The following is a 12,039-nucleotide window of genomic DNA, read 5'->3' on the forward strand; positions in this document are numbered from 1 at the left end:
TCCCCCGGAAAACAACTACCATGAGCACACCCACTTTCTCAATAGGACATCCTCTTGGAGAAAATAGCCATAGGCGACATCTCCAACTGTTCCACAGGCACAATTTGGTCACGCAACTCTTCTAATGTGGGGTCAGTCCGTTGCGCATTGATTAGATCTGAGTGGGTAAACAGATAACGGAATAACAGTGAAAGCGTGGCATACTTCTTTGTGTATTCTCATTAGTCGGCACAGTGACCAGTTTCGCCACGGCTCATAGAACGCGTCACTGCACACGCAGCTGACATGTCTGGGGAGCTCTCTACACTCTCATCAGGAATCTCAACAACTGACGGCTTTTATGGAAACGACTAGAGATGGAAAACGACAGGCCACACACGCTCACCAGCCAAGTTATTCCCGAGAATAACGTCGATACCCTCAATAGGCAACGAAGGACGCACCCACAACAACCTCACCTTTTACCAGTCCACAATCCAACATCAGTTATGCAATGGAACTGAAAGAGTGTTCAAACCTTTCCCCTAATCAGAACACTATTCCCCGAATCAGTCTCAGCTGAAAAGGGTAACACAGACTCCAACACAAACGATTCGGAGGCACCTGTGTCTCAAGATCTTCACTGTGCACTAATTCCTTACTTCCTAATATAGACACAAAACCTTCCGTAATGAAAGGTAAATAGTCTGGGTAATATGGACTTTCACATGCGCCTGGGCCTGAGACCATGTGTCATGAAGTGAACTGATGTGGAAACAGGCGCAGCTAACGCGCGTAGGCTTAGATTTAACGTAATAACGCGTACTCGAATTTACCCTTTTCCCTGAGAACCGGACATTTCGTTTTCAATGACCTGAACCTTGACAGTAATGACACTCTTGATCAAAGTCAGCTTTACTACGGGAGTCAGGCTCAAGCCTAGTTGAATGGAACTCTGCCCGTGAACCAAAATACCTCGGTGAGCGGGGCCCAAATTCTCCGAACGCCCCCACTCACTCCGATACGGGGCTCTGCAAAGACACCTTTGTGAGTCAAAATATATTGTGCCGCCAAAACCGCAGCTCTTCAGCGACAGTCTTTACTTTTCGTTCGTTAATGTAGTGGCATACGATCAGGGATTGTGTCCTTAAATTGCTCTAACCTAATCAGATCACACAGCCCTTAGAAAGTCCAAACTGCAGAGGCGGGAACACCAGCGATTAAACTGTAAAGATAATTGTCGCGGCAAACTCAACATGAGTCTGTTTATCATCCCTTTTTAAAGTTCTAAATCGTTGGCGGTAAGCACTCAGGGACCAATTCATAAATCTGTAACACAGCATTTAACCTTATCATAACTGGCACTGTCGTGTACACTAAGAGTTGAATATGCTTCCTGCGCTTTACCAGTCAGCACACAACTGCAACATTAAAGTGCCGGTCAGAATCAGGCCAATACTAGCGTCAGCAACACGCTCAAACAACGAAAAGAATGTCTCAGGGTCCTTTTCATTAAACGAGGCAATTAACGTAAATTCCCAACAATATCAAATGTGTCCGGGGCACGACGCAAAAGAGGATCGACCCCTAGGTAAATCTGGATCACCTTCCAGAACAAACCTCTCCCCTGAGATCTTTTTCCTTCCCTAACCAACTCTATCCGTTCTTGTTGCAACTTGATTTTAAGCCATCTCCATATCTTGTTTTAAATGCTAATTCCTTTCATACTTTACACGATCATACACTAACTTCTCACGATCATGCTGCCGATCATACTCTAGCTTTAACAGAAGCAGTTCTTTCTGCTGTTCAAAAAGAAGACTACTAGGACTAACCGATGGAAATGGCCATTGTAACGTTACGGGGAGATGACTCCTCTAGCAGAGGCTGGCCCAGTGGTAACTTCAAGAATACCACTCCTCTCCATCAGATTGGCCTTAATATCAACCTAATAGAATTCTTTAGAACGTTTACCTACCTTAAACATCTCAACCTTGTGGTGTTCAGCGACCTTCAACAGTTGTTCTTTAGTACTAATTCTAAACAGTTCCTCTGATGGAAAGCGAATGAACTCATCTACATAAGACGCCATAGGTTACAAAAAAATAAAATAATCTCGCTCTTCCCCTCTGCTGAGCACACCAGACCACAACCAGAGAAATGACAATCACCCTGAGCACCACAGAAGAGAGATGAGAACGGAGCTTCCCCAAACCTACATTAACTTAACCCTAGTCTTCGTGCGGATTTGCGGTGGGTATTACGCACTTGTTAGCCCGCTGGCAAGGAAATAAACCCCCCAGCACGCTGGCAGATTCCACCAAGCCACGGATGTGCCCCCGAGACAACTGCTCAGTCCACAGACACGCACACAAAATAACAAACATTAACCATGCCCAACATATTAAAAAATGAAACACGTCGCTAAGCCTATCAGGGGTAAAAGGCTATAGCTTCGGGTAGCAAGTTCCACTACCCTACCCAAATCTCCCCCTGAGGTACACAGCCGATTCTCACCTCGACCGATGTCCCAACAGAAAGTAGAACAAGAGTTTTCCAGGCTGGGCAGGGCCCTGGAACTAAACATGTACTCTCTCCAACGCAAGCACACAAACCAAACAACAAAGGCAACCATACTGGGCCTATCAACTCAAACAAAATATGCAAACCAAACACGTACCTCCACGTTCTCCCAAACCATACGTTCAAAGATCCTGGCTGAGCCCCACTTGTCACGAACCGGCTCAAAGCCCGTAACAAAAGGGAGACAACGTGGAGATAGGAGTAACAAAATATATATTTATTAAATAAAGTAACTAGGTATAATATACAATGATGTGTGTAATCGTAAATCGTAGTGTAAGTGAGTGTTTTGCATGCATGAATGTGAATAATGCACGGGGTTGAAAGATGCTAAGCAACCACCAAAAAAACACAAGAAACACACCAAATCATTAAAGGTGTCTGCATGGAGAGAAGTTCCTCCATGAATGGGGAAGTGGTGTATTTATCCTGGGACACACTGGGCTCAGGTGTTTCCCATGTAGCTGACGACCCTCCCAACTCGCCCACCGACATCCTAATAAGGAACAAGAACAAGGAGAGAATACGGCAGACAGAGTGGGAGTCGTCACACTAGCTAGTTAGGGTGGTGCGCGCTAATAGCGTTTCAATCGGTGACGTCACTCGCTTTGAGACCTTGAAGTAGTGGTTCCCCTTGCTCTGCAAGGGCCGCGGCCTTTGTGGAGCGATGAGTAACGATGCTTCGTGGGCGACCGTTGTTGATGTGTGCAGAGGTTCCCTGGTTCGCGCCCGAGGTCGGGGCGAGGGGACGGTTTAAAGTTATACTGTTACATTGATGCTGTTGACTAGGATTACTGGTTGCTGCGGAAAAAGGAGGAGGTTGAAAGGGGGTGAGTGTAACGGATGTGAAATGGCTAGCTAGTTAGCGGTACGCGCTAATAGCGTTTCAATCAGTTACGTCACTTGCTCTGAAACCTAGAAGTAGTGTTTCCCTTGCTCTGCAAGGGCCGCGGCTTTTGTGTGTGGTATTGGTCGTGACAGTAGTGTGTGGTATTGGCCGTGACAGTAGTGTGTGGTATTGGTCCGTGACAGTAGTGTGTGGTATTGGCGTGACAGTAGTGTGGGTATGTCGTGACAGTAGTGTGTGGTATTGGTCGTGACAGTAGTGTGTGGTATTGGTCGTGACAGTAGTGTGTGGTATGGTCGTGACAGTAGTGTGTGGTATTGGTCGTGACAGTAGTGTGTGGTATTGCCGTGACAGTAGTGTGTGGTATTGGCCGTGACAGTAGTGTGTGGTAATTGCGTGACAGTAGTGTGTGGTTTGGTCGTGACAGTAGTGTGTGGTATTGGCGTGACAGTAGTGTGTGGTATTGTCGTGACAGTAATGTGTGGTATTGGTCGTGACAGTAGTGTGTGGTATTGGCCGTGACAGTAGTGTGTGGTATTGTTCGTGACAGTAGTGTGTGGTATTGGTTGTGACAGTAGTGTGTGGTATTGTTGTAGACCTGTTTTAATTTTCTGGTGGGAGAGATGGAGGGAGGAAGAGCAGTCGTGGTTCATCCTGTGTTTAAGGTTTACTGTAGCAGCTGACTCTTAGAGTTTTACCAGAGGATTGGATTTCTACGTATGCTATATAATTTGACACGTCAAGTTTTCCTGGTCATGGTTACACTGTTTTTGTACCTTCAAATGTCTTTCCCGTTTCCACTCCACTCTGTGGCTTTGCTTTACCCCGTGGTGGAATTTTGTATTTGTATTTATTATGGATCCCCATTAGCTGCTCTAGCTACTCTTCCTGCGATCCAGCAAAATGAAGGCAGTTATACAATTTATTAAACATTACAATACATTCACAACACCTTAAGTGTGTGMCCTCAGGCCCCTACTCTACAACCACATATCTACATTACAAAATCCATGTGTACGTGTGTGTATAGTGTGTATGTTATCTTGTGTTTGTATGCACGTGTCTGTGCGTATGTTTGTGTTGCTTCAAAGGTGTACTTTTATCTATTTTTTTTAAATCGGATTCTACTGCTTGCATCAGTTACCTGATGTGGAATAGAGTTCCATGTAGTCATGGCTCTATGTGTACTGTGTGTTTCCCATAGTCTGTTCTGGACTTGGGGACATTGGAGAAACYTCTGGTGGCATGTCTTGTGGGGTATACATGGGTGTCTGAGCTGTGTGCCAGTAGTTCAAACAGACAGCTCGGTACATTCAACATATAAATACCTCTCAAATGGGGAGTGTGGGTTAATATGGATACCCTCACTTTAAGATAGTGTGGTTTGTATTTAGGCTAGTTCCTCTGTAGTCTGTTTCTAAAGAAATCTAATAACCAATGGAACTTTACCACAGAAACGTTATCATCTAAGGGTGGTGTGTGACCAATGCTGGATCTAGGCCTGTGGTGTTTCTACAGTCAGTTAGTTATTAGTTAGTAAGATAGTAAAAACATGATGTAACAATTTTATGACAGGAAGTGAAATACCAGTTAGGTCACTCCCTGCCTCCAACGTCTATCTCCAGCCCTAGTTTCCAACCCTCTCCTCTTTCTGTCTGCTGTGTTCAGGAAGTCTGAAAGAGGTCCAACCCAACTCCCTACCCTCTATCTCCCACCGTTACCTCCTACCCCTACCTCCTACCCACTACTCCCTACCTTCCTACCTCCTAATCTTACATCCTACCCATATCTTCCTACCCACTACTCCCTACCTTCCTATCTCCTACCCATATCTTCCTACCCACTACCCCCTACCTTCCTATCTCCTTCCCTTACTTCCTACCCATATCTTCCTACTCACTACTCCCTACCTTCCTATCTCCTACTGTTACCTCCTACCCATACCTTCCAACCTCCTACATCTACCTTCCTACCCTTACTCCCTACCTCCCACCCTTACCTCCTACCACTATCCCCTACCTCCCCAGCCATCCCCAACACCCAGCAGTTCTGTCCAGCAACACTGTTGACTTTATGATCTCAGCTGGAGCTTGGAGGGAGGAGCTGGTGAAACTCTGTGTGTGTGCTTTGGTATGAGGGGGCGAGAGTTATGTGAGCCTGTGTGTATGTGTGTGTGTGTGTTTCTATGTTCCTGTACAAGTGTATGTGTGTGTGTYTGTTGGGGAGAGATTATTTAAAGGTTGTCATAGGAATGAAAGGGCCTCTCTCCTTGATGATTTGAAAGCGTCTTGCTCTGTCTCTCTTTGCAAAGTGATGTAATATTTACCTACTCCACTGCCCGGCTTCAGGACAACCAGGGTTTCTGAGGTTGTGTGTGTGTGTGTGTGTGTGTGTGTGTGTGTGTGTATTCCCAGGATCCTGTGTTTCTGAATGGAACTGCAGTTGTTCCCACACCGCTCACCCCATTGGGTCACCTGGCCCAGGGGTCACAGGTTAATGGTTGTCAAGGCAACCCTGTGGTAGTGGTTAGGGGTTCTGTACAGGGTTCTGCTGCTGTTCACATGTAAATGAGCTGGGCTGAGGCTGGGCTAGGGCTGAGGGGAGGCTGGGCTGAGGGATGGCTTGGCTAGGGCTGAGGGGGGGCTAAGGCTGGGCTGAGGGGAGGCTGGGCAGAGGATGGGCTGGGGAAAAGGCTGGGCTGAGGGGAGGCTGGGCCTAAGACAGGGCAGAGGCTGGGCTGGGGCAAAGGCTGGGCTGAGGTTGGGGCTAGGACTGGGCTGAGGGGAGGCTGGGTCTAAGACTGCTCTGAGGCTAATAGATGTTATAGACCTTTATACAGGAGTCCTTTGAGCAATGGATGTCAGTGGTGTTTGTCACTACGGTTAGGTCTGCTTTGATGTTGTTTCTTTGCTAACTTTCCTCCCTCTCTCTCTCGCTCTCTCTCTATACTTCTCTCTCTCTCTCTCTATACTTCTCTCTCACTCAATCCCTCCTCTGCTCTTTCATTCAGTCTCTCTCTACCTGACAATCTCTTGAACATTGAGGAATTGATCCCCCCCCCTTTCTCCTCTATCTCCAGTGCACCTAATCCCCACTACGCCCATGGGTGAGGAGCGCCCCCCCCAGGGTCAGGGTCAAGTTCAGGGCCAGGGGAAGAGCAGGAAGAGAGTGATCCCTGTCCCCTCCACAGAGGATCCTGATCCAGACCCCATCTCAGAGGCTTATGGTTACTGCAACACCCCCAACCGCTCTGAACAGGCCTGGGAGGGTGAGACACTCACACACTCACTCACTCACTCACACACACATACATACACACACACGCGCACACGCACACGCACACACGCACACAATCTAATCTGCTGTTCCATTGGTAAGTGGGAAGAAAGAGCAATGTTTCAGTCCTCTGCAGTCTGCTAGCGTGTTAGCCATTTGCTCAACCAATCAGTGAACACAGGTCAAAGCTCAGGGTTTAGAACAGAACCATATGGAGTCAGTCAGTCAGTAACAAGGAAGGCTTAGCCATGTGGAGAAATACAGAACATTTAGATGTGTTGTGTCATGTAAAGAGAATTGATGGACTGGTGTTGGGTCATGGTTAGCTAGAGTATAGAGAGGGTTAATAAAAAATAAAAACATGTTTTATTGTCCCATACACTGAATAGGTAACGTAAACTAACTCACTCTTGTACATCGCCTTGGTCTGTACAATTGACCTTATTTTAGCGCCCAAAAAACGTAATACTTCCAGATTAACTGTAATGTCAATACCATTGTAAAGCACAATTTCTCCCCTTTCCAACAAAATCCATGACGAGACCTCCACGCTGCCCGTTTCTGCATAATTCAAGCAGGCAATGAGCACCGCCGGGTCTTTTTAAAATGGCGGGTGGGGAAGCAAAACTAATGCGTGACAGTGAGAAGGAGAGATGTCATGTGGGGAAACGGCTTTTTTTCACTCGATCTGTCCAACTTATCACCTTATCGCCTCTAAAATGTAAATAAAACACTATAAAGAGTTTATATGTGTCATTACATACCTATTTGAAGGTTTGTGTYGAATTTGAATCGGGTTTTTAGGGCGGTGCTAAAGTGATCTTCAGAAGTAAACAGTGGCTTTTGAGAGTCATGATCGCTTGCAGAGATGATGCAAAAAATGACTAGGTATCCCCCCTTACTGTCTATTTCTTGTTTTTAAAGGATGAGAGAAGTGCTACACCTGGTGGAGAGAGATTGTAAGACAGAAATAGTTGCTTTATGCGTGCTGTACGTTACGGCAAGACTCGTCACGATGTAACGGAGGGTCAGTTTTCTCAACTTTTCTCCAAACCTATAGAGCCATTACCATGTCGATCAACGCTTGAGTAGAAACGTAGTTCACACCCCAGATTTTGAAAGTCAACACAGTCGCTACAGTCCCATTAGTCTTCTTTGCAGCCTCGTTTGAATGTCGCGGTTGCGCACATTTGTACAGATTTCACTTTACAGTGAAATGTGTTGTTTTACAGAGTCAGCCATAGTAGTACAGTACAGTGTCTTTAACCCAACCCCTCTGAATCAGAGAGGTGTGGGGGGCTGCCTTAATCGACATCCACATCTTCGGTGCCTGGGGAACAGTGGGTTAACTGCCTTGCTCAGAGGCAGAACAATAGATTTTTACCTTGTCAGCTCGGGGATTCTATCCAGCAATCTTTTGGTTACTGGCCCAACAATCTAACYACTAGGCTACCTGTCGCCCCATAAAGGGTCAGGGTTAGAGGATAGAGTGGATAAAGGGTCAGGGTTAGAGTATAGAGTGGATAAAGGGTTATGAATAGAGAGGATAAAGGGTCAGGGTTAGATGATAGAGAGGATAAAGTGTTCCAGGGGTTAGAGGATAGAGGATAAAGGGTCAGGGTTAGAGGGGATAGAGGATAAAGGGTCAGGGTGTAAGGATAGAGAGGATAGAAGTGTCAGGGTTAGAGGATAGAGAGGATAAAGTGTCAGGGTTAGAGGGATAGAGGAGGATACAAGTGTCAGAGGTTTAGGGATGAGAAGCAGGATAAAGTGTCAGGGTTAGAGGATAGAAGAGGATTTAAAGTGTCAGGGTTAGAGGATAGAGAGGAGTAAAGTGTCGTGGTTAGAGGATAAGAGAAATACGAGGGATTAAGAAAGGTTGTCAAGGGTTATAGAAGGATAGAGGATAGCAGTGTCAGGGGGTTAAGGGATGAGTGAGAGGATAAATGTCAGGGTTAGAGGATAGAGGATAAAGTGTCAGGGGTGTAGAAGGATAAGTAAAGGATAAGTGTCAGGGGTTAGAGGATAGAGAGGATAAGTGTCAGGGTTAGAGGATAGAGAGGATAAAGTGTCAGGGTTAGGGATAGAGAGGATAAAGTGTCAGGAGTTAGAGGATAGAGGGATAAAAGTGTCAGGGTTCAGAGGATAAGAGGATAAAGTGTCAGGGTTAGAGGATAGAGGATAAAGGTGTCAGGGTTTAGAGGATAGAGGTAAAGGTCAGAGTAAGGGGTTCAGAGGAATAGCAGAGGATAAATGTGTCAGGGTTAGAGGATAGAGAGGTAAAAGTGTCCAGGGTTAGAGGATAGGAGCGATAAGGGTCAGGGTTAGAGGGATAGAGAGGATAAAGTGTCAGGGTTAGAGGATAAAGATTCCATGGTTAGTTGGAGGATAGAGGGTCATGGTTAGTTAGAGGATAGAGGGTCATGGTTAGAGGATAGAGTGGATAAAGGGTCAGGGTTAGAGGATACAGAGGATAAAGTGTCATGGTTAGAGGAGAGGAGGATAAATGAGGTAGAGGATAAGGGTTAAGGGTCAGTAGGATACAAGATGGTTCATGGTTTAGAGGATAGAGAGGATAAACATGTCATGGTTAGAGGATAGAGAGATAAGGTCATGGTTAGGGGGTAGAAAGGATAAAGGGTCAATGGTTAGAGATAAGAGAGGATAAATGGTCCATGGTTAGGGGATAGACAAGGATTAAAGGGTCATGGTTAGAGGATAGAGAAGGATAAAGGGTCATGGTGTCGAGATAGAAAGGATAAAGGGTCATGGTTAGAGGATAGAGAAGGTAAAAGGGTCATGGGTTAGGGGATAGAAAGGATTAAAGGGTCATGGTTAGAGGATAGAAAGGATAGGGTCATGGTTCGAGGAATAGAAAGGGTAAAGGGTCCATGGTTAGAGATAGAAAGGATAAAGGGTCATGGTTTGAGGGATAGAAAGGATAAAGGGTCATGGTTAAGGATAGAAAGGAATAAAGGGTCAGTGGTGAGGATAGAAGGATAAGGGTCAGGGTTAGAGGATAGAGGAGGATAGAAGTGTCATGGTTAGAGGATTAGGGGATAAAGGGTGCAGGGTTAGAGGATAGAGAGGATAAAGTGGTCAGGTTAGAGGATAGAGAGGATAAAGGTCAGGTTAGAGGATAGAGAGGATAAAGGTGTCAGGTTAGAGGATAGGGGATAAAGGGTCAGGGTTAGAGGATAGAGAGGATAAAGGGTCATGGTTAGAGCATAGAGAGGATAAATGGTCATGGTTAGAGGATAGGAGGATAAGAGAGGATAAAGGGTCATGGTTAGAGGATAGAGAGGATAAAGGTCAGGGTTAGAGGATAAGGAGGATTAAGGGTCAGGTTAGTAGAGGATATAAAGGGTCAGGGTTAGAGGTTATAAGAGGATAAAGGGTCAGGGTTAACAGGATAGAGATGATAAGGGTCATGGTTAGAGGATCAATAGAGGCATGGTTCTTCGCGCTATAGAGGATAGAGAGGGACATAAAGGTTGGCCATGGTTAGAGGATAGAGAGGATAAATGGGGGTGGTCCGGGTTAGAGGGATAAAGGTGCAGGGTTAGAATAGAGATGATATAAGGGTCATGTTAGAGGAATAGAGAGATAAAGGGTCATGGTTAGGGGATAGGGGATAAAAGGGTCAGGGTTAGAGGATAGAGAGGGATAAAAGGGTCAGGGTTTAGATGTGGTGATAGAGTGGGATAAAGAGTCAGGGTTAGGAGGATAAAGGGTCAGGGGTTAGAGGATAGAGATGAATTAAAGGGTCATGGTTAGAGATAAGAGAGGATTAAAGGGTCAATGGTTAGGGGATAGAAGAGGATAAAGGGGTGCAAATGGTTAGACAGGATAGAGAAGGATAAAGGGTCCGGGTTTAGAGGATAGACAGGATAAGGGTCCGGGTTATGTAGGATAGCGAGGATTAAAGGGGTCATGTTAGAGGATAGAGAGGATAAACGGTCAGGGTTAGGATGGATAGATGAGGAGAATGGGTCATGGTTAAGGGGGATGAGAGGAATAAAGGGTCAATTGGTTAGAGGGATGAGCGGATAAAGGGTCAGGGTTAGAGGATAGAAGCGGATAAAGGGTCAATGGTTAGAGGATAGGAGCGGATAAAGGGTCAGGGTTAGAGGAATAGAGGAAGGATAAAGGGTCATGGTTAGAGGATAAGAGAGGAAGAGGGTCAGAGGAATAGAGAGGATAAATGGGTCAGAGGGATAGAGAGGATAAGGGCCATGGTTAGGGATAGAGTGGATAAAGGGACAGGGTTAGAAGATAGAGAGGCAATAAAGGGTCAGGGTTAGAGGGATAGAGAGGAATAAAGGGCCGGGTTGAGGGATAGGAGAGGATAAAGGGCCAGGGTTAGAGGTAGAGAGGATAAAAGGGCCAGGGTTAGAGGTAGAGAGGAAGAAGGGCCGGGGTAAAAATGTTTTATCAACATTGAAAACTATTATTTTTAAATAGTTGAACCGAAACCAAACCTTGAGTCTTCTGCACAGGCCAGACGACTCAAGGCCACTGTGGTCTCGAAGAACATCTGACTGCTTAAATGGTTGGTCTCTCAGTCAGTCAGTCAGCACAGTACTATTTTCTTTATTCAAACCATGCACTCTCACAAACTCATGACAGCAACACTTCATATCAATAAGGATTGGAGTTACTTGTATCACATACTACTACAAGGTTATCTGTAAACCACTTCCTCTGATGTTGTGTTGGAGTAATACACCAAGAACAAGCCAAGAATGTATTTTATTATAAATCATCACTATTACTACCGTAACTAGCCTTACTATGACAGCTACAACCACTACTACTTCTATGATGATGTTGATGGTGATGGTGGTGGTGATGATGATGATGATGGTGGTGGTGATGATGTTGATGGTGGTGATGATGATGATGATGATGTTGATGATGTTGGATGTTGATGATGGTGGATGTTGTTGATGGTGATGATGATGATGGTGGTGATGATGATAGTGATGGTGTTGATGGTTGTAATGATGGTGATGATGTCATGATGGTGATGGTGTTGATGGTGATGATGATGGCGGTGATGATGATAGTGATTGTGGTGATGATGAGGTTGATGGTGATGATGGTGGTGATGATGATGATGGGGTTGATGGTGAAGATGTTGATGGTGACAGTGGTGAGGATGTTGATGGTGAAGGTGTTGATGGTGTTGATGGTAACAGTGGTGAGGATGTTGATGGTGATGATGGTGAAGGTGTTGATGGTGACAGTGGTGAAGGATGTTGATGGTGATGATGGTGAAGGTTGATGTTGATTGTGGTGATTGGTGATTGATAGTGATGTGTTGATGTTGTAATGAAATGCGGGTTTTGATG

General features: G+C 45.5%; 1 protein-coding gene across 1 annotated transcript in view; it reads left to right on the top strand.

Moving 5' to 3' along the window:
• The window catches only part of LOC111949564 (2-phosphoxylose phosphatase 1), a 44,455-nt gene that overhangs the window by 17,539 nt on the left and 14,877 nt on the right, over positions 1 to 12,039 (top strand). The window contains exon 3 of the mRNA XM_070433883.1: positions 6,489 to 6,677. Within this exon, the coding sequence (XP_070289984.1) occupies positions 6,489 to 6,677 (189 nt within the window). The remainder of the gene's footprint in view (positions 1 to 6,488; positions 6,678 to 12,039) is intronic.

Source organism: Salvelinus sp. IW2-2015, linkage group LG22, assembly GCF_002910315.2.
Source record: "Salvelinus sp. IW2-2015 linkage group LG22, ASM291031v2, whole genome shotgun sequence".
Lineage (NCBI taxonomy): Eukaryota > Metazoa > Chordata > Actinopteri > Salmoniformes > Salmonidae > Salvelinus > Salvelinus sp. IW2-2015.